The sequence below is a fragment of the Monopterus albus genome, unplaced genomic scaffold, assembly GCF_001952655.1.
Source record: "Monopterus albus unplaced genomic scaffold, M_albus_1.0 scaffold23.1, whole genome shotgun sequence".
NCBI classification, from domain to species: domain Eukaryota; kingdom Metazoa; phylum Chordata; class Actinopteri; order Synbranchiformes; family Synbranchidae; genus Monopterus; species Monopterus albus.
In genome coordinates this window covers 2480079-2505484 of record NW_018127903.1, presented here as the reverse complement: position 1 = coordinate 2505484, position 25406 = coordinate 2480079, and the positions used below count along the sequence as shown (strand labels likewise).

General features: G+C 37.8%; 1 protein-coding gene across 2 annotated transcripts in view; it reads right to left on the bottom strand.

Moving 5' to 3' along the window:
• Positions 1 to 6885: 6885 nt before the first annotated feature.
• Positions 6886 to 25406, bottom strand: part of edil3a (EGF-like repeats and discoidin I-like domains 3a) — a 104642-nt gene continuing 86121 nt past the window's right edge. For both annotated transcript variants that reach the window (XM_020594556.1, XM_020594557.1), the window contains exons 9-10: positions 18524 to 18679; positions 6886 to 10176 (exon numbers count right to left, since the gene is read on the bottom strand). In XM_020594556.1, coding sequence (XP_020450212.1) covers positions 10027 to 10176; positions 18524 to 18679 — 306 coding nt within the window. In that variant the 3' untranslated portion in view covers positions 6886 to 10026. The remainder of the gene's footprint in view (positions 10177 to 18523; positions 18680 to 25406) is intronic.

The window sequence follows — 25406 nt, the reverse complement described above, 5'->3', positions numbered from 1 at the left end:
AACAAATTTATATATTAGTCAAAGATAACACAAGTAAACACATCATGCAGTTTTTAAATGAAGGTTTTTATTATTAAGGGAAAACAAAATCCAAAACTATAGATCCCTGTGTGAACAAGTGTTTGCCCCCCTGTCAAAACACTGGTTTATCGCACCTGAGTTCAATTTCTCTTGCCACACCTGTTCGCAATCAAGAAATCACTTAAATAGGACCTGCCTGACAAAGTGAAGTAGACCAAAAGATCCTCAAAAGCTAGACATCATGCCGAGATCCAAAGAAATTCAAAAACAAATGAGAAAGAGAATAATGGAGCTCTATCAGTCCGGAAAAGGTTATAAAGCCATTTCTAAAGCTTTGGGACTGCAGCGAACCACAGTGAGAGCCATTATCCACAAATGGCGAAAACATGGAACAGTGGAGAACCTTCCCAGGAGTGGCCAGCCGACCAAAATTACCCCAAGAGCGCAGCGACAACTCATCCAAGAGGTCACAAAAGACCCCACAACAACATCCAAAGAACTGCAGGCCTCACTTGCCTCAGTTAAGCTGAGTGTTCATGACTCCACCATAAGAAAGAGACTGGGCAAAAATGGTTTGCATGGCAGAGTTCCAAGACGAAAACCACTGCTGAGCCAAAAGAACATAAAGGCTCGTCTCAGTTTTGCCAGAAAACATCTTGATGATCCCCAAGACTTTTGGGATAATAGTCTGTGGACAGAAGAGACACAAGTTGAACTTTTTGGAAGGTGTGTGTCCCATTATGTGTGGCGTAAAAGTAACACCGCATTTCAGAAAAAGAACATCATACCAACAGTAAAATATGGTGGTGGTAGTGTGATGGTCTGGGGCTGTTTTGCTGCTTCAGGCCCTGGAAGACTTGCTGTGATAAATGGAACCCTGAATTCTGCTGTGTACCAAAATATCCTGAAGGAGAATGTCCGGCCATTCGTTTGTGACCTCAAGCTGAAGCGAACTTGGGTTCTGCAGCAGGACAATGATCCAAAGCACACCAGCAAGTCCACTTCTGAATGGCTGAAGAAAAACAAAATGAAGACTGGAGTGGCCTAGTCAACGTCATGACCTGAATCCAATTGAGATGCTGTGGCATGACCTTAAAAAGGCAGTTCATGCCCGAAAACGCTCCAATGTGGCTGACTTACAACCATTCTGCCAAGATGAGTGGGCCAAAATTCCTCCACAGCGCTGTAAAAGACTCATGGCAAGTTATCGAAAATGCTTGATTGCAGTTGTTGCTGCTAAGGGTGGCCCAACCAGTTATTAGGTTTAGGGGGCAAACACTTTTTCACACAGGGCTATATAGTTTTGGATTTTGTTTTCCCTTAATAATAAAAAAAACCCTTCATTTAAAAACTGCATGATGTGTTTACTTGTGTTATCTTTGACTAATATATAAATTTGTTTGACGATCTGAAACATTACAGTGTGACAAACATGCAAAAAGATAAGAAATCAGTAAGGGGGCAAACACTTTTTCACACCACTGTATTAATATAACTTTAACTTTAATTAAGCAACAATAATTTTAGTTTACAAAGCAAGCATTTTGACAAGTGTTTTCCAGTGAAAAAAATCTTTAGGCCTGATTTGTTTAACTTATAAAATAATAAACTCAGTTTCTAACAGCTTAGCCAGTCAGTCTTTGGCCTTTCAGAATACCCTGCCTGTGAGCAGATACACATAGTGAAATCATGACGTCTCAGGTCTAAGCTGGCTTGAAGACATGCACCTTCATAAAGAGGTTATATAAAATAATATGTAAAGTGGAGATTTTATCTAAAATGTCTTTGTGATACCTATTTTGACTGAACTAGATTTTTGCTTGTGTTCTGTCCTCACAGGAACGGGAGACGTTTTATCACCTCACTGAGACTCGCATCACCATACTTCTGCTGCGGAATGTGTGAGAAGGCATCTAAGCTGACCTCAATAATTTTATAGTTTGAGGCTTTCAGGAGCTTTTTAGTGGTAATTTCGTGTCCCACTTGAATGTTCTACAGGTATGGTAACCCAAAATAACATTTGCATCAGTTTTATTATAGAGGTGAACAGTGCACACAAGACTGGCCCAGTTCTGCCAAAGACTCCCCAAAGACTGCGCAAACAAGATAACAAGACAGATATCACAGGGCACTTTTCCCCACACTCGCTGTGACAAACAGAGCACTGTGCAGAAAAACTTTGTCCATATAAGTGACACTATATACTGTATATGTAGCTCAAACATTGGGCGGTGCTGTGATGTTCCACATATAAAGTCATCACAGTTTTTACAAAAAGCCAAAGCTTCAAGGTCATTGAATAGGCATTGTATTAGATTTATCCCATGGTGCAGCAATCCGTGCTTTGCTAGCTGTAGCAAGAATGCTGATTTTGACTACACTACCGATATAAGCAGCATGGTCCACTGGAACAAACACCATATTCCTAGCACCAAGCAAGGCTTTCTATGTGTTGAATTTGTCATAGCATCAATTATACATTTCTGTATGTTTGATATCAATTCACCAATAGCTTAAACTGCATGACACTTGTATAATGGTGCCAACCAAAGAACTGACATTTGTGGGTGGAGTTAAGATAACACTGACACGATCTACTGTCAAATAACTCCAACACTGAACAACATTTTACACTGGCTGTTTTCAAAATACTCTTTGGGAATTGAAATCAAATGTTTAACTGTGAAATTTCAACATTCCAGTTTTTGCTGTATGGGTGACATGTTTCTTCCTCATAGTAAACATCTTTTTTTTTTCCAAAGAAGAACTTCAAGGGCTCAGAACTTTATATAGACTCTGAAGAAAGAAAGTCAACTGCCCATGCGTTTGTATATGCACACTGAGAGCCACTGTACTGAAAGTCAAATTCCTTGTGTGCCCAACACACCTGGCCCATAAAGCTGATTCTGGTTCTAATGGGTTTATTAGCAGTTTTAATTATTTACTGATGCTCAATAGACCAGCTATAAGTCATACACAAGAACAACCTTCAGGCCCCAAGATGTGTAAAAGCACTTACCCTTTACATCCTCTTGCAGTTGTCATTCAGGAAACCCCCTCACATGCCTCACTTGACTTTCTGCAGGGCATTTGAACTAAAATTCTGAACCGATTGTTTATTATCATGTTAGAGCTACAGATCCATGCAACATGTGTGGCATTTGGACAGCTGTATTACAAAATGGCCTACCCTTCTATAAAAGGATCTTGAGTTAAAAAAAAAAAATCAAAGAACTGAGCAAACAGAAATGTCAGTTGCACTTGTATGCATAAGGTTAAGGTGCCTTACATTTCTTCTCCATACCATCCTCTCATTTAGCCTTATATTTTTAAATTATATATTTCTACTTTCTCTAATCCACTGGTTAGAATGGTACACTAACATCAGTGCTGAAAATCAGTTTATGTGTAACATCTGCAGTGTGAGGCAGGGATCTGCCCGCCGTAGTTCTGCAGTAAATCCTGTTAAGATTGCCACCTTGACCAAGTGGACTGTATCAGTGAGAAAATAAAAACACTGGATATTCATATTAACACAACCACAACAAACTCAGAAACTTGAAAAAGTGTATTTACAAATGATATAACCTATTGTATGATCAGCATAATGCTATCCATCATAGATTAGAATTGATTTATTCATCCCTGACATTACATTTATTCCTGCAGTTTTACCGGAATTTATCTTAGGAGTAGTTTATGGTATTGCAACACACACTGACATGAATAACACAACAAAGAGAGGATTTTGGAAGCCTAGTGGCCATTTCTTCTACACCGATACAACATACAGTGATACTGTACTGTACAGTGATTATTTAGCAGATTAATATATGACAAGAACAGTTAAATATATGCTCCAAACCAAAAATGTAAATATTTTTAAAACAAAATTTCCTAATCTAAGATTTTTATGTAGCAGACCGTTCATTTTGCATGTTCCATTTTCTTCAGTTTCCTTTGCCAGTGCTGTCAGTCAGTTACACATGGGGACAGAAGGAGGCCATTTCATATAATCCAAGCCCTGTCATTTCTGCTCACTTGATAATGCAGCGTCTAACAGAATAGGGGTGGACATTCTTCTGATGGGAACAAAACCTTTAATCTCAATCTTACACATTTTATAGACAGTCAGGGAGACTCCAGAATAAACAGCATAATGAACATTTTATTCTTCACTCTTTCAGTCTGGTGTTTTATAAATAACCCTTCATAACCCCACATATGCTTATATCTCTCTATATATACAACACCAGGCTTAAACTATTCTTAGATGATTCCACTGATCTCTGAGATTTTTGCTGTCATTATCACATATTTATTGGCTAATTATGTGACTTTCCACAATGTATACTATATGTCTTACAATTTACCACCTTTCATTTGTATTAACAGGGCAATCCTAGTATTTAAATTAAGGGAAAAACAGAATAATCTCTCATATAGGACAAGGACTCAGTAAAATGCAGGTGTTTGTTATACTTAAAAAAATGGAGCAGTGTCAAACCACCACAGTTTTGTGTTCTTGCTTAATAACATCCTTTCTTCACAGAAGCCGCTTTGTGTTTTAGCCTCCTCCCACCTCAGGTTTACACAGTGCAGTGACAGTTTAATCTGGAGACTCATTTCAGTTTGCAAAGCTAAATTTAATCGGTGGGTCATCAGAATAAATGGGACTTTCCTTTTGACTGTAGCAACATAATTATGCCGCTTGTATGATAAAAGATAAAAGAAGTGAAACTGAAAAGGGAATAAAAAGGTATAGAAACAAACAAAATCCAAACAGCTACACAAATTAAGGTGGCAAACAATGTGTGGCTCTTTATTACTTCAATAGCTTATGCAGAAAAACAACTTCTTGAAACCAGATAGAGAAACTCGGACTTGTTCTAGACTCATAAATAGGGGGATGCTGGGAGTACAAAAGTGGGAAGGGAGAAACAAAGCTGAGATAATTTGAAAAAAAGATCACAAAGAAATGTCTTATGCAGTGAAGCAACCTGTCCTGTGTATATGCGCAGCAACAGACATAAACAAGTATTCTTCATATTCCCTGCTTTGAACTGCTAGCTATAACGGATATGATGAAATCCTCTGCACACTGATACTACTAGTATAATGGCTTCAAATACAAAAGTTTCTTGCTAGTTACAGTGTGTCCAGCCAGCTGTACTAATTATACACATCTAATAAACTAACAACTATGTTTTTATAACTGACTTCATTGCAGTTACAAAAAAAGCCAAACCGATCCACACTTTATAAAAGACATATGAAACACATTTAATCAGACCAAAATAAATAGTCACTTGCATTGAGTGTTGAGTCCTTTGGTAGCCAGAAAATCAATGTGGAAATGCCTTGTGTTTACTGATCTAATGCAGGTAAAATACCACATAGGAAACATTTATTTTATATAGGGAACAATCCTCCTCCAAGGCCAGCAAAACGTGATCAGTCACATGACATGTAGAATCTTATCTGATCAAGCTTTAACAGAAAAGATGTGCAGATTAATCAGATGTTAATCAGCAATTTCCAAGTAGCTTCACTAACCTAAGATGATTGCCTCCCTCTAAACTGACACTTTGATAACAGAATCATTAAGGGACATTGCAATGGCCACAACAATGTTTCAGACCTGTAAATCCCACTCAGATCCAAAAACTCTGAGAATTGTGATAGAAATTAGATTGAATCAAGTATAAATCAAGTGCTATATTGCAGTGGAGATCTCTGGTTTCTGTATGCACTGAGGCCTTTTGTAAAAGTTTATAATTTAAGACCACAAAAGACAGATCTCATGTTCTTGACTTTACTGTGACATTTCCATATTTCCATAACAGAACTCAGTTGAGAGACACAGAAACTGGCTATGGCAGGACCAATACAAAACAAAAGCTTAATGTGGTAAAACCATGTTGACACTGAGCCAAGCTGAATAACAGAGGAGGCCATGCGGTGCAAAGCCAACAAAATCAAGATTTTTTTTTATCTGAACAAAAAGCTACACTATTTATATTAGATTCTTTGCAAAAGAATAAATTCATGTAAATTATTTAAATTTTCAGTCATGTTAACAAACATGTAGCTAAGTCAGCAATTGCCAAAAGACGGTGATCCAGTGCAGCCTATTATATACTGTACACTAACTACAGAGCTGTTTGGACATGGTGGTCAATACGTCTTGTGGTCATTGAAATTATCTTATACTTCCACCAATGGCATCAAACTACAGAAATTATATTCAGAAACTCAAAACTTTATTTCAGTGCATCTACGTTGCTGCCTTGCCACCTAATACTGACACTTGAAAAGTCCCAGTTTCACTTGATGTTGCAGAGAAAGTAGTTAGTGCACAATTAACTTGATTAACAATGAGAATGAACCATTTGTTATTTTATCCCAAATCACAAACCAGCACATTTTCAGTTGGTAGGTAAACTTTAATCTTTGCCATTTGTCTATTTAATTTAGAAATAAATGAAAGGTAAATGTAAATGTATAGCCGCCATGTGCAACTTCTTGAAACAACAGATTTTGTGCATGTGAATGGATATTACCAAGCATAAATCCACCATTATTGTAACATTGATTTCTTAATGTTTTTGGGGTACATGGTGATGAGCTTGACTGTAGCAAACATTAAAAGATCATAGAAAACGAATCCTTCATCCTGCTGCAACGTTTGTGAACAGTGTGAACTCCTGATTCCTCAGCCTGATGCTACTGTAGCCGAACCTCCTGAGGTGGGAACTTGACCAACTGAGAGTGAGGAAGCTGAGATAAAGAATTCATTCTAAAATAAAATGTAATGTTTCATACTGAGAGAATTAACAGTGATCGGGCATTTAAAGAAAACAAACCACACCATTTTCACAGATATGTTTTATTTGTCAAACTGAAAGAGCTTTTGTTTGAAGCAACATCTTTTTTTTTACTGTACATAGTTTATCACTCTCCTCTGCAGACTCAAACCTAACCAGCATTATAATAGGTAACGTTTCTATATAGTGATTGACACTTATGGCTGAGGAGGTAAGAAATAATATGTCAACAGCTGACACCGAAATACAAAGACATGATGGCTTTCCACTTTGCTGCCTGTGAGATGAAGTTTTACAGTGCACAAGACAATGGTGAGTACAAAGTAAAGGCCATTAGACTGTTAAGATATGCAAGAAAATAATGTGCCTGTGGACATGTCTGTTATACTGCACTATTCAGACTCGTACATCATGCAAACTTCCTCAAAGATTTGTAGCGGGCCTACTCTGTGATAAGAGCTCATAGGAAGCTAACTACTAAGATCAGTCAGGGCAGATGTTGGCCAAGATATACAGTAGCTCTCTGGGGATAAGCAATTGAAAAATCAAAATGGGGGGTAGGGAGTTTAAAACAAATGGTTTGTGAGTAATGATCTGATAATGCTTTATATATCTCCATGAACATAAGAAATTCACACAATGATTCACACCAATAACAGTTTTCACATACAGTCTTTTAGTGTATCTACACCAAAATACAAACTTGTGTTCAGCAATAACTTCACTAAGATTTTCCAAGATATCTCACTTTAGACATTTCAAGGTCCTTTTGGCGTTCTCTATTATATGTTTTATATCATATTTAAACCAGACTGCACTTAGATGTACTCAGTTCCACTTTTCCAGATAACAATCAAAATGTTTGTTTTGTTTTCAGACATCATACGGTTACTTGTCACCAACAAGGTACATGTTGATGGCTTGACAGTGGGAAACACCCTTGTACATAACAACATAAAATGAGTTACTTGGATGGTGATAGCTCTTGATGTTTTCTTGCTGTGCTTTTCAATTCATTTCAAATGTAGATTTAAGTCCAAAAATGTTTGATTCCGATGCATTTTTATTCATTAAATATAAAGTGGCACTCTTGTATTTCCAATCTAGTCAGCAGACCAAAATTGGAAAGGTTGATGCATTAAATTAAATAAGGTTTTCCTGTAAATGTTGTACTTTTTCTTTTGAGCTGTGCTGCAATAAGAACTGCATCATATTCCTACAATATGAAATGAGTAGGTCAGTAAGTGGTTGAAAGCTGACAAGTCAAACATGAAGCAGAAAAGTGGACAAGGCCCTTCAGCTCTTACTGTAGCACTTGAGAGCTTTGGGAAAGCTAGTCAGGAGTGAAAACCACTAGAGTAATCCAGGTCTATTTTTAAGTCTGGCAGAACGGCCTGTAAGGTTTGACTCTGAAGCAGTACCTCGGGTTATTGTTCACTTCCATTTCTTTAACCAGCTAAGCATCGCTGTTCATTTACTGCAGCTAACAGAAAAACCCATACAGTGAAAACCACTTTAATAGAATGTTATGATGTGACTGACATAACAGCACCTTTATCCATGTAACATTGTGTGTAAATAATTTCAGCACCCTGAAGCCATTTGAACATGCAGAGAGCTGCTGTCATGTCCTGCGAAAATACTGACACCTTCTTTAATAATTTTTTACTATATTAATTTAATCCAGTATGATAATGAATGAAAAATGAAAATAAAGACACTGTCCATACTTAATTTAGAGCTTTGTACTGTTACCACAGTTCATCATCATTGTAGATTTAAGATAATGATGTAACAGTGTAATTTTCTACGTCTGCTGTATTTTTTAAAGAAAGAACTTAATTAATGATTTATCCTGTTCAGTGGATTTAATAAAGTAAAACTGCCTTAAAATAATTAATTTAAAGCAGTTTTACTTTCTTTAACCCCTATGACAGGATACATCATTGTTAATTAATTGCTTTATTTTAAAAAGATAGCAGATAGAGGCATGATTTAAATAATTGCTCTCATCTGATGTTTAAATAATAATACATGTAAATCTTTAAATGGGTGGGCAATTATACATTTGTGTGTTGTGAATGACATCTATCCTGAGCTTTTTAAATGATTAAACTTAGATCTCCAAGACAACACAAATACATTAAATGCTTCAGACAAAAAAAAAAGCTCAATAAATACAGAAACAAGCATGGTAAATACAAAAAAAGAACAAGCACAAACAATAATTCCAAATATTTTAGAAAAAGTGTAGGCACAAATAAAAAATGGAAACGCTTTATGAAAGGATTAAGTCATTTCAACTAGAGACAGCCGATAAACCTCTACCAGTGCGGCAGAACCACTTTTCACTGCAGTGCTTGTTGGTCTCACATATCAGTAATCTTCAACAAGCGTTTGCAGTGTATTGTAATGTTTCAGAACTATTTAAATATGCACATAAAAATAGGTTCCTAAATCAAAGCGATTTGCTCTCAGGGCTGGAGGTTTTAAATGATCTGTCATAATATACATGTTTAATTCACCCACCATGCAATTTCTTAGTCTTTTACATATAATACAAGATGGATGTGTTAATGCCAGTGTTCGTTAGGATAAAACTGTGGTTTGAGGACGTGTAGCAATCAAAGTAAAATATATATTCAGTAATGCGATAACATGTGATCTCTACGTGGCATGTCTGGACTGTTTAGTTATGGTATGACGTTGTTGGTTAATCATGTTCAATGAGGAATGGCAGAACGATTTTCCATCTTTGTTAAAAAGTGATATTGTACAATGGCTTCCATGGCAACAAGTTAAAACCACAGAGAAGCCCCATTTCTGACTCCACACCTCACCCAACCCCTCCCATATATATTACAGATGTTCAGTCCTAACAGGATGGCAAATCTGGAAGAGAATAAAAAGATACAGATCAAACTTGAGAGAGAAAACTAAAAGACAAAAGTGGACCAGGGGCAGGTTTTAAATTATTGTACAAAAAACCAAAACAAACAAACAAATAAAAAAAAAAAAAAAAAAAACAGTGACCCACACAACCAAATACTTATTCTTGAAAAATCCATTGGAAATCAATTTCTTTTTACAAGCTGCAGAGTTTATTTTTGAAATACTGGGTGAGATACTCCAGTACGCCAAGTGACAGGGGGATGATGACAAGAAAGATGGAGAGACTTCACTCTTCCTCTGTGCACCCAAGTATTTCTACACGCAAAGTGATCCTGCCATACCATGACCAGGGAAGGATCCGGATGAGCCGAGCGTAGATGGGTGGGTCTATCACATTTTTTCTGTGCGTGTCATTGTCAAAGTTCCCTTGGAATACCTGTAAAAACAGCAGCAAGGAGACATTTTGAACCTGTTTACTTTTCACACAACTAAAATGTAATTTAGAGTCAAATCTTTGTCAGTTTGACTCAGTTTTCTGTACAAAAACAAACCACCATGAAAGCCCATTAACTCATTCAATGGATTTTATGACTCAGAAATCATAACCAAATGCTTCTGAGGAAAAAGTATTTTCAGTGAGAAACCACAAAAGCCAAACCCGGTGGCGTTTCACTGGCAGGCAAGCACAGAACATTCCTGATGCATTTCTTGCCTGATTTCTCCAGACTGTTACCTTGAAGGCTTCATGCCTGAACAGGTACTGAATGGAGTGCAGCCTATAGAGTTTCAGTGCAAACACTAACAATAACTGTCAGTCCTATTCTCTGTCCTCTTCCTGTTCTTTGGTTTTCTTTTATGAGCACATCCACAGCTAAGCTATGAAACAACTGTTCAAGGGTTAACCAGCTGCCACATACAAACAGGGATAATTGTTAGACTGGGACGTGCTCTTTTGTTGATTAGTAGAAGATTCATGCTGGTGTGTGCTTAATCGACAGTACAATGAAGTATATGAAAAGGAATGTATCTACAGGGATTGCTTCATTGAAGGATATGATCATTTCAATTAAACAGACATGATTATGCCTGCATAATTGGGATATAATGGAATTCACTGTGGTGTGGAATGGAAAGTTAGTGGGCTAAATCCAGGCAGGTGCTGGAGATGGAGGTTGACGAAAGCTTGAGCTAATTCCCTTACAAATAATAATAGATGCTGATTTGAGATTTAGACAGTGAAAACATGATTTCCAAGGTTTTCATTTTAACAAGTGCTACAGCAATGTCCATGCACCAAATATCACATGAATGATTTTTGGAGTAGAAGCATTTAGACTTTGTGTGGTTGGATAAATGTTGATACACTGTATAGGGATGACATTTGGAGATTTACATTTCAAGCACAGCAGCTTCTGTGTTTGTTGAAGGACAAAAAGACAGTGTGCTGGTTTTTAATACTAAAAAACGGTTTGAAGTAGAGTGCCACAGTATTTGGGGGGCACAAAAAGAGTAATTAATAATTGTGTAATGACTAATGAATGACTAATTACTTAGTGGCTGTGTAAGAGTTAATCGGAAACAACTTAAGAAGTGATGGTTCTTCTGTTTCACAGATACCTATGACCTAATCATTACCTACTGATTTGTTAACATAGTATCTCCCAGTCTATTATGTACTAACTCATTACCATCTATTAAGTAGATCTCAGTTCTGAATTATTCAGCAACTGCACATTAACAGTACATTAAGTGCCATTCTAAATTTGTTCCTCAGTAACTACTCATGTTTTTGTGTACCGTATTGTAAAATGTTGCTGAGTTCTGCTAAGTATTTTGCAAACTGGAAGAAACCATTCATCCTGTGGTAATTACAAACAGGATAACAGAAACTGAAACAGGAACTCTTTCATTAGGATTTGAGCCTTAATAACATGCTCACATTGCTGATTGTAATTTAAGACTAAAAAGCTGCAGTGCAGGGGAGTTGTCATCTGCAAGTGGGAGTGACAACCTCTCATGCTCATTTCTGCTTCCCTCATTAAACTGAAGCACAGTGTTGTTTTCTACTCCACTCAACTGGGTCGAATAACTTTAAACATTATGGAGGAAAAGGTGATTGTTGCAATCAACAAATTTCCAGTTCTTTACAAACTAAGTGAGTTTTAAAATAATGCACATGTATTGTTATATGCCAGTATAGAGGAGACATGAGAAATTAACTGCCAAATCAAAGTATACATCACAATTAGAGGTATTGTAATGTTAAGTAACAAAAACATCTTTACACCTTTGTCCATGCTGGCAAATCCTATTTTAAAATGGGAAGAAACATATGCAATATATGCCTTAAACTGAATGTAAATATACATAATCTAGATCCAGCTGCACAAATAATATTCATTCAGTCTTCTGCATTTTAAATCTCTCTGCATGATTATAAACTGGAACACTTTTAAAGAGACAGTACATTAGGATGGTGTCAGTCTTGAAGTTGTAATTGTGTATAAACCCTTTCACAAAACTCAACCAAACCTGTATTTCTGAAGCTACAATATTAGACTCAGACAAACAAGCTACTGATTTTCTTCCCTGTTCTTATGTGATTGCTACCATAAAGAACGCCACACATGTTTAGGCTGTTTGTAATTATTCAGATATACAGTATATAACAGTAACAGCTAGAATGTTAAAATGCTCTAATGTGTTTAGGCAACATACTGTAAGCTTGATGTTTGTGCTTTTGTAAACTTGAAACATTATAACTGGAAAACCATTTTCATTTAGAGCCTGATATCTATCATTGTAAAACTTTTAGAAACATAAGTGGAAAGTTCTTATAAGGGATCCAGTACTGGTTTAGAGATGAAATAGGCATTCTCATGTAATTGTTTCAGATCAACATATTATCAGCTATCAAACCTCTGCCTCCTCTTCCTAGCAGTATACTGTATGTACAGTATGCTTTTCACATGATATGACTGCATGTAACTCTATAGCTGGCGGGCTTGTTTCTATGGTTTTGTTGTTGTCAGTGCTTCTTTGAGTCACTCTTGCTGAGGACTAAAGCTGATATCATGTGACAGGTGTATACTTTCATAACTTTCCTCATTTCACACATATAATACAAACAACTGCATGACACCTTTTCATCATTTTCATCACCACTGAAGCCCTTTGTCTTCCCTGGGTTTCTTATCTATACTGTAGCATGGAGCTTAGACTGTAGTCAGGCATGGTTTGTATCTGCAGAAAAGCAAACAACACTGCATCACATGGCATACTGCCCTCTCTGTCATTCTTCTCTCTTATCTGTACTGTATGTGATACAGTCTCTGCTTGTTTTTCAACACTTTTTCAGCAGCTTTTACATATATTCTACACTGTATACACACAGTACCTGCTTCACAGGTGTTTGCCACAAACACAAATCTTGTGTTTGTGAAAAAACAAAATATGTTGCACAAATGCAATAGTGTAACCCTGTGGCATAGGGCCTACACTGATTAATTGCCATATGGTGTACCCCAATCTCTATGTGATGGTCAAGTCCCGTCCATGACCAGCACAAAAGTCTATCATCACAATGTTGTTAGGTTTCTGATGATCCAAGAGTCTTTGTGGTTTCCAATACGACTACCCTATATTTGCCATCACAAAAACTGCCACTCCTAAACATGCTGAAGGTGGGCCTATGTGATAACAACCCATCTTTATTGTTTTGGCTGAGCCCAGTTTGGCCCATTTGGTACAGGCACTTTGCCTTTGAGCTTGTCTGCAAGCTTTTTTTTTTTTTTGCTAATTTATTATTAATCACTGATAAGTGATGAAAGTCAGTTTTGAAACCCAGCACAGAGAATAAAATAAAACAAGAACAAAATAAATGTATGTGTTAACTTCTTTTCACCATCTATTCTATTACAAAATAAACATTTGATATTGGAAAATGAAAAACCCATCCAGGAGTGCTGCCAGAACTGTAATGCGACAACCAGTGCACATGGCAGCACAATATAAAAGCCAGGACAGGAAGGCCATAAAAGCAGCAGTTGATTGAAATATGACAAGAATCTCTCCTAGACTGTCTGGGGACGTGCAGAGTGTCGAAGGCAATGTCTCTAAAATAAACTGTCTGGAACAGGATATGTGAAGGATCCCAATAAAAGACCATATAATGTTAGGAAGAAAAATAGAGATGGGATGAGTGAAGTTTCAGTGCATAAAATAATTTAGAGGCAAATAGAAAAAAATAGAACAAAATGGCATTTTGATTCACTTAGCATTAGTAATTAAACACGTCTGAGGTACATTACCATAGAGGGAAGATCCAAGTCATTACATTCACATTACTCTGTGAAAGCTGTATGGCACTTAGCCATGTCCTGCTATTTCCCAAAGCCTTTTGTTGCCACATAATCAAGCAATGTACGCCTCAGAAGTATGAAATGCATAGACATCATCAGGAGTAATTAAAAACATATCAATAAACTTATTTATTTGCTCAAAGCCTTGATGAATCCTATTCTCAAATTTCAACAAAAGTTGAACAGCTGTACAGCAGGTTAAAATGTGGCCTTGGGTGGATGATGTGGGACATGCTCCATGAATTTTTAAAAATGTATTCTGTGACCTCCTAATGATTTTTTTTTAAACTTAAATTCATTGTCAAGATAAGCCAAACTCTGTCTGTGGATCCAATTTGGACAATTTTAGGCTTTTTGTTGTTATTGATGTGCTGAAACAATATATTTTCCAGAAATCAGTTATGTTTACTTATTTTATGTTGTCCGTTTCAGCTTTGAGGTAGACTGAGGCTATGGCTATGGCTGCACCATAATCAGATCACTGCAACTACATTTCTGCTTCATTAATGACAGTTTCCCAATAAAGAAGTGACCAAATGAGACAGCTACTGTAGGTGAATCCCAAGCTGCTTTGCCTGACCTGTAGTCAAGCTGCCCGACAGTAGGCATGCCAGGACGATAGAGGAAAAGCTCCACGCAACTGAGGTGGAGCCGATTCTTTTGAGTCTTTTGCCAACCACTGGCACTAAAATTCTTCAACATACTGTATGCTAGCATTTTTCACTTTACCAGAAATCAGTTACAAGAATAAATACAGTACAAACGTACTGGACTTGCATGGCAGAACTATAACAGTAAACCTTTTGTCTACTTAAAAAACACACACAAGGTTTGTTTTTATATTATTCAGTGAACTTTTATTTAAGTATGTGGGAGCTAGTTGAGGGCATATCTCACCTCATTGCTTCCAAATATAATCATTTGATAAAATGATGATGATCACTTAATAAAATGCTAGAGTCTTGACTGTAGGATACTACAGTCAAGATTCTAGAATACAGGGCGCATTTGTCTGTGCTGGTTTTCAGGCTGACCCAGGAGCCACAACTCTGCTCTCAACTATTGATTTCCCAGACTGGTAGTCACGGGTTTGCATTACTAAGGAAGGCCTTGTGTGCCTCTGGAGATACAACACTGGCCATACTGCATTATTTAAACCTGCAGCACAGGTCAAGTGAGCAGGTCCCCAGATCTCTTAGCCCCCTGAGCCTCATGTTGCCTGACCCGAGAGCGGTGATACCAGGAAAAGTCAGCCATGTCTTCCCTGAAAGGTCAACAGCAGCGTGTCAGCTTAGAAGCAGCAGTTACACTCAATCAAGCTGAATTTAACAACTAGCCACTATCAGGCAATACTGTATGTCATGTTTTATAGTTATGCCATTTTTGTTCTTGTACTATATACTACATTAAACCTTGCTGCAAATAAAATACATGACAATAGAAATAGAAAATATGACTATTGGTGGTTTATCTTAAAGATGATTGTAGTCAGAGCTGCTGTATCAGTTATCCTCTGACCTGGAGGGAGTTGAAAACTCTTAATGGCTAATTAACCCTGTGTCATCTGAGTAAAACACTATTAAACATAAATCAATTGCTTTTGTGCTTGGTTACCCCCATCAATGGTCCGTGTAAATATTGACACCCAGGAAAGAACGGTGGTGCAGGACTAGGCAGCTTAGTGACCCAGGTATAGGAAGCATATGCATGTGGGAATGCAGTCGAGCTGATAGGTATAATTATAGCATGTCCCAGTTTAATTATGTTTAAACAATGGACTACTTTGTCACTTGTCTCACTTACAAGTGGAGTACACAGGTTTTGGGGATTTGTCTAAAGAAAAGGCAAACAAGGCACTCTATGGATTTTGTAGAGAGAGACTGTTGTGTGTGCCACTGTGCACTGCTTTGACAGCATCTGTATTCTGACAGAGCCTCCTCTCTCAATCTAGATCTAACTGCCTGCAGCCTGCCACACAGGAGCTGGAGGGGGGAGCTGAGAAGAATACTTACAAGCCTCTACCACTGTGCCTGAACCAGACACCCAGACATACACACATACACATTCACGGTAGATCCATGCCAAGTCAAGCATTGTGGTGTACCAGGAGGAGCCTTGGGATTCCAACAGCCAAATGTGTCCTCTAGTATTATTGGCTGCTTCAGCTGAGTGAAGGGGGAAAACACCTTGAAGAATCATACATCTGAACAGCCCCCTTGGCTCCGTCTAGGGACAAACTGATTGACATTCTTAAAAACCTTGCTAAACATCCCTGCCCTCTAATACCAAGCACACACACTCAGATCAACTGCATATCCTTGGTCCTGCTCTTGATTATACAGCTTTAACAACACACAGAAGCCTATAGCTGATTATAGCAGTAAATCCTTGTGTAGTGGGAAGAAAATGTTGCATTTCACTGAGCCCCACCCCCTCCAAAATGGGATTTAAAAATAAAACATAATTAGCATAATAGGTTTCAGAAATGTCACAAATATTTCTCTCTCTTCCCATTGCTATCTCAGATTATGCTTGCCAGGCCTCTGGAAAGCATCCAGTGCTCAGTACTGAGATTGGTTCAGTGAAAATCAGGCTGAGCATGCAGTGGCCCATATCCAAAGATCATCATGGGTGCTGAAATTATGAACTCCTCAAGCAAAGGATTTGAACTGCAAAAATGGAAAAAGAAAAAAAAAAAAATTCTGGGCATTGGCTGCTGCTCTGGCTCCGCAACAAGAATAAGGGCATGAATTGATATCTGTCTGTTGAGGGGTGTAATTTACTTTCAGGGGCTGTCATATGTCAGCTTTAAAGCAGGTGTATCACACCAAACCAAACAAAATAAAAGTCCATCTTTAAGAAAATCTTATTTTGAAATGGCAGCTGCAGTTCCACAGACTGCTCAGAATCAGTTTTTACATGAATGCCAGATGTCATAGCTGATGCTGTTACTGTGTTTGCATGGACTGCAGTTAAACTGTGAACTCAAGTTTGATAGCAAATTAGTGACTAAAGAATTGTAAGCTATGAAAAACAAATGCTTTCATATTAGAATATTATTTTAAGTGTGTGAAAGACATTTTCTTTAATACATTCATCTGTACAGATATGGACTGAAGATTGAGTCTAGTCTAAACCACTCTGTCTTCAGTTATTAGTATAAGGGTCTTAACTTGCACTTGCCCATGTAACATATTAGTCTGTGGTTGTTAAACCTTGAGAGATTCTTTAGTCACAAAAAAAGGTTACACTCAAGCATCTGAATGTCTTATAAGCACTCAGATTGAACTATGTGTGCACAACTTTCTATTTAGTCACAAAATATTATGCATAACAAGAAATCTTACATTTAAGATGAACAACCTTTACACAGTCAAACAGTTCAGTTCAGTTTCAGGAAAGATTTTACACATTTATTTATGCAAGTGTTTTCTACAAGTTTTAAAACAGTTTTAAAACAATAATTATAATATAAAGCTTTTGTTATATAAAATATAATATAAAAAGCCTAATTTAGACTGCAGATTGAAACAGAACCGATTATACAGTATAACAGATTAAACTGAAGATATTCCATGATTTCAGAGTGATTTCAAGCATCACTGTAGTGTTTGCTTTTTTGTGCAATATTCATGTACAGTATGAATTCTGTTAGATCTCTGCTTCTTGATTTTTCATAGTCAACACATGTCTGATACATGAATGAGCTGGAGAAGTAGGGCTTATCTTTCAATAAAACAGCAAGAGAGAGGAGTAAATGCTACCTCTCTTGCCACCAGTATCTGAAAGACAAGGGGCTTCAGTTGTAACCTGGTGCCTTCAGCTCTATTGATATCAGCACAGCAGCTGCTGCAGCCCTGCACTCGCTGTTGTTGTTGGTGACTGGAATGGACACGTGTGCTGTGTTGAAGGGCCGTAAACAAGATTTTCAGCATAGCAGTGGCCAGGCCAGGCTGCCAGCAGCGTCTTATCTGATCCCAAACCAGAGAGAGGCAACTGGACAGACCAGGGAAGGTCTGTTAGAGCCATAGATAAGGAGATGCCAAAGGGAAGAGAAAACGAGAAACAGACAGGTCCCAAAATGAACATTTTCACACCTAATACTGCACCTGTCTGTTGGATATTTGCTGCCTTGTACTCTTTTCTGCTTCAGGTTTCTGTCACTCTGCATTTTTCGTTTGGTTTTCAGTTTCTCTACACAGAATGCCCATTTCCTTTATACTGTATAATTCAAAACTCACAGTACCCACAGGCATGCATTTATGATTTGACAGTCTTTTTCACTGTGTCTGGTTTGTATACATGACAATAAAGATGTTTTATTCAGATATACCTTTGTAAGTCAGTATGTTTACATACATGGCTTATGGCTGTTTGACCTGTGTTTGACCATAGTCATTATGTGGTGTGAGAGCTACTTACCTTGTCCTTTCCTTGTTTCTCATCTTGATATACATTCCACCGCTCGCCATCATTACTGTAAGCAACTTTGTATGAGCCAACAAATTGGACATGGCCAAAGTCTTTAGCTCCCTGGGTGATGATACCTGTGACCTTGGACGGCACAAGCAAGTCCACCTGAGTGAGACATAGTCCAAAGAGAGAGAGGGAAACACAGAGGAAGACAGCAGAATGATAAATTTCTTTACTTAATAAACTTAACTAGTGAAAAGAGTCAGAGTCCAAAATAGTCAGCATCTTTGTTTTCTCTTTTGATGATATCAGAGGATTTACTGAAATACACTTGATACAAGATGTCAGTTTCAGTTATTCACAGAATACTTAACAACACCGCTAAGTCCACAACCTCGCCTCAGCAAAACAAAAATCACACGCTGCAGCAGCTTCTGAGACCCAGATGGCTCAATTTGGGTTAATTTTTAATAGGTTCTCATTTGTTGCAAGCAATTTACAGCGCACGGGTGCTAGGCAGGGAGCACATAAACTTATATTGACGTCTTAGTAAAGCTGAACCCCAAAATGCATTACAAGTATAGCTCCACTGTATTTACCTACTGCAGCTCACTTTGCTTTAGAAGATTAAGTCTAAAAGAGGTCAAGATTTCTTCTTAGTAAGAGTTTTCCACTGTGTTAATTATATCAAATGAATAATGTATGTGTACAATCTAAAGCAGAAATTAAGAGAAAGGTGTTGCCTACTAACATGGGCAATGCAGTGCAGTGCAAAAATACAGTCCTTATTGTAATGGAAAATCAAGGGTAGTTTTATAAAATAAATTCCTCTCCCACTGCTCTTTCATAAGCACAAAGCAGCAGGTGTTGTGTAATGTTCATTATTCATAATGGAAACTGTGCAGACATACCTTTATATTTCTGTAGCATATGAAACAAAATGTCTGCTGTTGTTTTATACACAATAACAAACCTTGATTACTTCTAAATATCAAAACAAGGACAAATAAATGCCATAGAATTTCCATAACTTCCCATGTGATTCATTGTATCTTGTTTTATAATAAGACCATAAAAAGAATTGATAGCATTACCATTTCTAAGTCCTTAAAATGCTAATAGTGTAAATGTCAGTATAAAACCATCTCACTTATCATATACATCTATGCGGCACCAATTCGCAGTCAACACAGGATGAAAAACAAGGTGCGACTTGGCATTTTGCTGTCACATGGGAAGATAGTGGCAATATTTAGAAGCACAGAGAGAGCAAGAGAGAGACAAGCATACAGATTTATATCTTCTGTTCACTATACACAAGATTGAGGCCACCATACATCAAAGTAATTGGTCTGGTCATAGGCCAACATACTGTGTCACACTGCTCTGACAAAACAAAATAGGGCCCCGTGTAGATGAAGGAAATAAGCAAACAAACTGAAGTAATGAATGAGGTATGGCTCGGTTTCATTACATCTTATGGTTTTGACACCTTGCAAAAACACCACAGCCCACCTCAGCACATCGTGCCACACTTTCATTGCCTAAAATATGTTACAAACGCTGAAACAAATCTATTTTTTGAGCAGCGATTTGAATAAGCTCACTCAGGTTTTTCATCTCTCATAAGGTTTGAACACTGCTCGAGAGCTTCTCTTTCCTCCCAGCTACTTTAAGATTAAGGCGTGCTCCCTGGGTATTAGACAGACCTTCTTAAATGCAGACCTCCTGCTGTGTACATAAGCAGGCATAAATCTGGGTCCTGACACACATGTAGACAAAGCCATGCCTTAACCACTACAAAGCAAACTCTTGGCTCTTTAAAAGGCATCCAAGTGGATAAACTCCCAGCTCAGATGTTAAGCTAATGAAAGCAGGACAAAAAGCCGCTGAAGATTGTGTGCAGACACAATGTAATTACTAACAATAGTGTAGTTTGCAGGTATGTAATTATGCAGATGCTGCACGCTGTACTGTATCTACACTATTCATGAAGCTTCTCCTTCAAATGGAAGCTGTCTCTGCTTCCCTTTGTGTGGAAAGTAGCACAGATTTCTGTTTGTGAAAATGTTTAAATGAATACCTTTTATAATGGCAATTATGACACAACAACCTATATGATAAAGGGAACAGAAAGGAACAGTGGTGAGAGCTACTTGGTTGATTTAAAGGGGCATGACACCTTGCATTGTGAGGCTTTGATTATGCTCTGGCTTTAGGACGTTGAGATAATCTTGTTCTACTGAAGCACTCAAGTCTGCCACCAAAACAAAGGCACACTTGAAGGGGAACCTGTAATTGCTGTCGCAGGTAGCGGTAAAAAAATACGACTGCCCCTAGTGACAATAGCTCTCAACACTTTGATGGGCCAAACTGAATTAGGGAGCAAGATAAGCTTGTTAAAGCAAGGCCTCTCTTCCAGTCCCCACCTTCTGTTCTGTTTTCCATCGCACTCTCAACCCCATTCCCTCCTCTGTGAGCTGCTAACTCTGAAAAATTAGGAGTCTTTGTAGCAATCTTTGAATGCTAGTGGCATAGGTGTTTTTGAGAATCAATTTTAGGGTGTTTCTCACTGTGTCTGAGATGATCTAATCTAAACTCCCAGTTTTCCCAACAATACAGCCGCATATCGAAATCTGAGACGGGGTCAATTATCTATTTGTATTTCTCTTTGGTGGTAGTGTGTGAAGGGCCAATGCTTGTGCACTTCTACCAGGCAAACACTAATCTCCCCTGCTCATTAAGATGAGAGCTGGTGTGCAAATCTCATGTCCCTATTTGAAGTGACTTTGCAATCCCAGGATAAAGTGATTAATGCAGTGAGAGGCAGCTTTATAAGAAGATGAATGAGACCCAGTTTGCTATTTTATGAGTACAGCACATGCATACACACTGTAGCACCCTGCTGACATTCTCCCTTCAGCTGTGCTAATTTAACTGTATGTGTTGAAGACTCATTTATTCTTCACAGCCTGCGGGAAACACGAGTGTGTGTGATGCACATGTAGATATTCTCCTAAATCAGAGAATTCAGAATTACGTGCACACAACTTATGTCACGAGGAGCATAACGATATGGCCCATCACCCCAACAACACGGCAGCTATCATTAAAGCTTAAAGTTGGTGTGAGAGCATGAAAACATCTTGTTTGACTGCTCTTCTCTCCCCTGGAAGCCGTGAAAAACTTAGAGAAAGTCATTTTCTTTATCATACACTGAAATGCCACAATGTGCTAGAAACAACGTTACTATGTAAAGTTCATTTGCTATTGCTATTGATATGTTACAGTGGTTATGATGCTAAAGAGCAGAAGGTCTGCTTAAGGCTCCTAAGATGAAAACAAGTTGACATGGTAAGTTTTAACATAAATTCTGGATTAAAAACTAGGTGTGGAGTTTGAAAGAAGTGGGGTCTTAGGAAAGGTGCATTACAGGACACGCAGGATCCAGCATTTCTGGAGCTTCACCCACACTAGAGATCAGCAGTCAAAATACCTCAGCCTCAGCTGCTTCAGTTTTGACATCTCTCTTTTGAATCTATCTCCTCTGTGGAAGTGAAAATTATTGCAAAATTTATGTTACTCACACACAATCACTGTCACTGGCTGACATGGAGAGAAAAGTTAGAACCATCACAGCTATTCAGTTTGTTTTGACTGATTCTGAGCTCCATTTGTGTGAATTTTAAAATATGATGTCAGATCTTCCTGCTATCTGTGCATAGTATTACATGTCACAAAATAAAACACACCATTCTCTGCTGTTACAACCCTACCTTGTCCAGCAAAGCCCATTAACCCAAAAAGTAAATCCCAAATGACTAGAGGAAACAAGAGGAATGAGGCTGAAGCCAGCCAGTTTCCAGACAAATGGTTGATGGAGTGCAGCACTTCTCTGCCTGTTTGCGTCCTGACACCTTTCTGAGGTAAAATGTGCTGTACCACACAGAGAACAGCACGTTTGAAAAGATGAACCAGGCGTCTGAGTCTCATTGAGCTTGAAATGTTATCTGAAAAGTACTGAATTGCTTTGTCTGTGTGAAAGCACGCTGTCCCCAGTCCCATGACTGAAGTGAAAATAAACAGATATAAAATGCAGTTCAACACATATATAGAAGTACTCAGCAATCACACTGTTTTAAATAATTAGACTGGAACTTCTATTAAAACATTTAGTTTGCTTTGATCAATTACTGTAACAAGCAAACATCCTCTAGACCTTCATGAACTCTAATAACTTATTAAAAAAGAAAGTCTTAGGTGCTGATTATAAATAGCTGCAGGTCAAAATAAAATAAAAAATCAAAGCGGGAAAAAGTTTTTTAAGAGCTATGAGTCTGCTCATTTCAATATTGTGACAATGTACGCATTTAAACCTTCAGGCAGCCTAGAACATGAGGCAGTACTCAGCATGTTTGGTGACACCCAGGAAACTATTTTAAGATAATAATCCACAAATGAATCCACACATCCTACCTGTTAGATAAAGATCTTTTCTACATAATTATAAAAAACCAAAAAGTAAAAAACTCAAAACAAAACAGATGTGTCTAATTAAAACATTGCACAAGGTTTGTGTGTTCCTCAGGTTAATTACATGGAATGAGCAGAAACTGTACCCTGTTAGGAAACTTCTAACTTGATTTTAGGTTAACATGATAGTTTGATTAAATATTGTTGTAGTCACCTTGGATGATATCACTTTATCATACAATTTAACTACACAGCCTAAACGTCAGCATACAGTGCATGCAGCATCTTTATATCTACAGTCACTATTTGGAACCTGGTTTAAGTTACACTTCTGTTTATGATATTGCTACATTGTGACTCATTCTCTCTGGCACTTCCATGCACAAACTCTCTATCAACCTAAATCTTTTATTGTTTGGTAGTTTTTTCTTCTACAGTTTTGTTTATCAGGTGTTACTGTCACTATCTACCTCACTCATGGTGTTGTGTGCATGTCAAACTCTACATGTGAAAAGTATCACACGGTCATATTATCTAACATTATTGTTAAGCCCTCTTTTTTTGGCCTCTGGGTCTTAAGTGGCAGACATGCTGCAAACACACACCACACACACTCCTTCCTCAATCGCCTTTCTGATACGTTTCAACGTGGGGTGGCAGGATGCCCGGAAGGTGTAAATGCCTACTGAGTGCTCACACAGTGAAAGGAAGCTGTGCAGACAGTCTGAAGTGTGACTCAGTTGCTGTGGAGCATTGAGTATACAAAGGCAATGACAGAGAAAGAAAGGATCATACTGTCTTACACTGCTCAGGTCACATTCTGGCAGAAACCTGATCTTTCTTGGTATTTGCAGCAGTGGAAAGTAGCTAAGTATAACTACACAAGTGCTGTGCTTAAGTACAATATTATTCTTTGTATTTCACTGTATTTCACAGAGAAATATACTTTATACTGTAGTGCTGCAGTTACTAGTTACTTTGCAAATTTGAATTATTAATATAAAATACAATCAACTAATAAATTATGCTATATCATTACTGGTTAAAGTGAGATTAAAAATTTTGATCCCATAGGGGAAATTCCCAAACTCCTCAGCGGTATCTACTATAACATAATTAATATTAGCTCCGCCTTTACCAGCTGCAATATTAAAGCGCTAAACACATTAACGTGTCAATAATTATAATCATCATAATAATACAATGTACGCTATTCTGAAAATTAGTCAGCCTGCATAATGAATACTGTTAGTTTTGGTCCTTTAATTTGCTTTTGTACTTTTACTTAAGTAACATTTTGCATGCAGGACCTTTACTTGAAGGAGAGCATTTCGAAGTTGTGAGACTGCTACTTTTTCTTAAGTAAAAGAGCTGAGTACTTTTCCAGCCTCTGGTATTTGACTCATATGCAATGTTTTTTTAAATGCTGAATGTGGAATGTGAGTCAAACACTCTGCTGAAGGAAACATCTCCATGTGGAGCTGTCCTGGCATGCAGATAGATGTCTCTGTTACAGAGCAAAATGGATTGTTTTGGCAGTATATTATGAGAGTAAGCTGGTTGGCTGGTCAAGCCACATCTCACAGTCAAAATACTGGGGATATAAATAAGGATAAAGCACTGTGCAATGACTCATTCTGAATTGCAAATTGGTGGCAAGCACATCAATCTGTAAACCAAACACTTTGTACATGGCATGAACATTGCTAGGCATTAGACATCCTCCCCCATGCTCGCACTGCCTTTTCACTCCAGTCTTCATGCCTGCACACATGCCTGCAATGTCAATTAAATTCTTTGTTATTCTTCTTTAAAATATCTACAGTTTTTCCACCTTCAAATATGGCTAATATGCTTAAACATGCAATGAATGATGCCTGTGTGCATACTGTATAACCCCAAACAATCTGCAAAGACCTGAAGCAATATCTTCTTTTTAAAACACAGATTTGTCAGACACGTCTAGCCATGCTAGTGGCATGGCTCTAAGGATGGTAATGTTGGCCTACCAGTCATTTATTCCATGACTTCGGCCATGATATTTAAATAAATACCCACAGTGCCCAGAGCATGAATATTACTGACTTTTATAATTCTCTAGCTTCTCACTTAGCTTCACTAGCAGTGGGTCAGTATCTACTAGATGGGTTGGCACAATTGTACAGACATTTATGGTCTCAAGAGGATGTATCCTCATGACTTTGATGATCCCCTAGCATGTTTACTCTTGTACCACCATGAGGTAGATTTTTTTGGGGGTTTGAGTCCAATGTCATGACAGCTATTGTGTGAACTGTCGAGATATTTGGTACAAGCATTCATGTTCCTCTCAGAATGAACTGCAATAGCTTGGGTGAATCCAAAGAAAAACTCTTAGAAAACTCAATGTATTGGCAATGTATCATTACAAATGCTATCA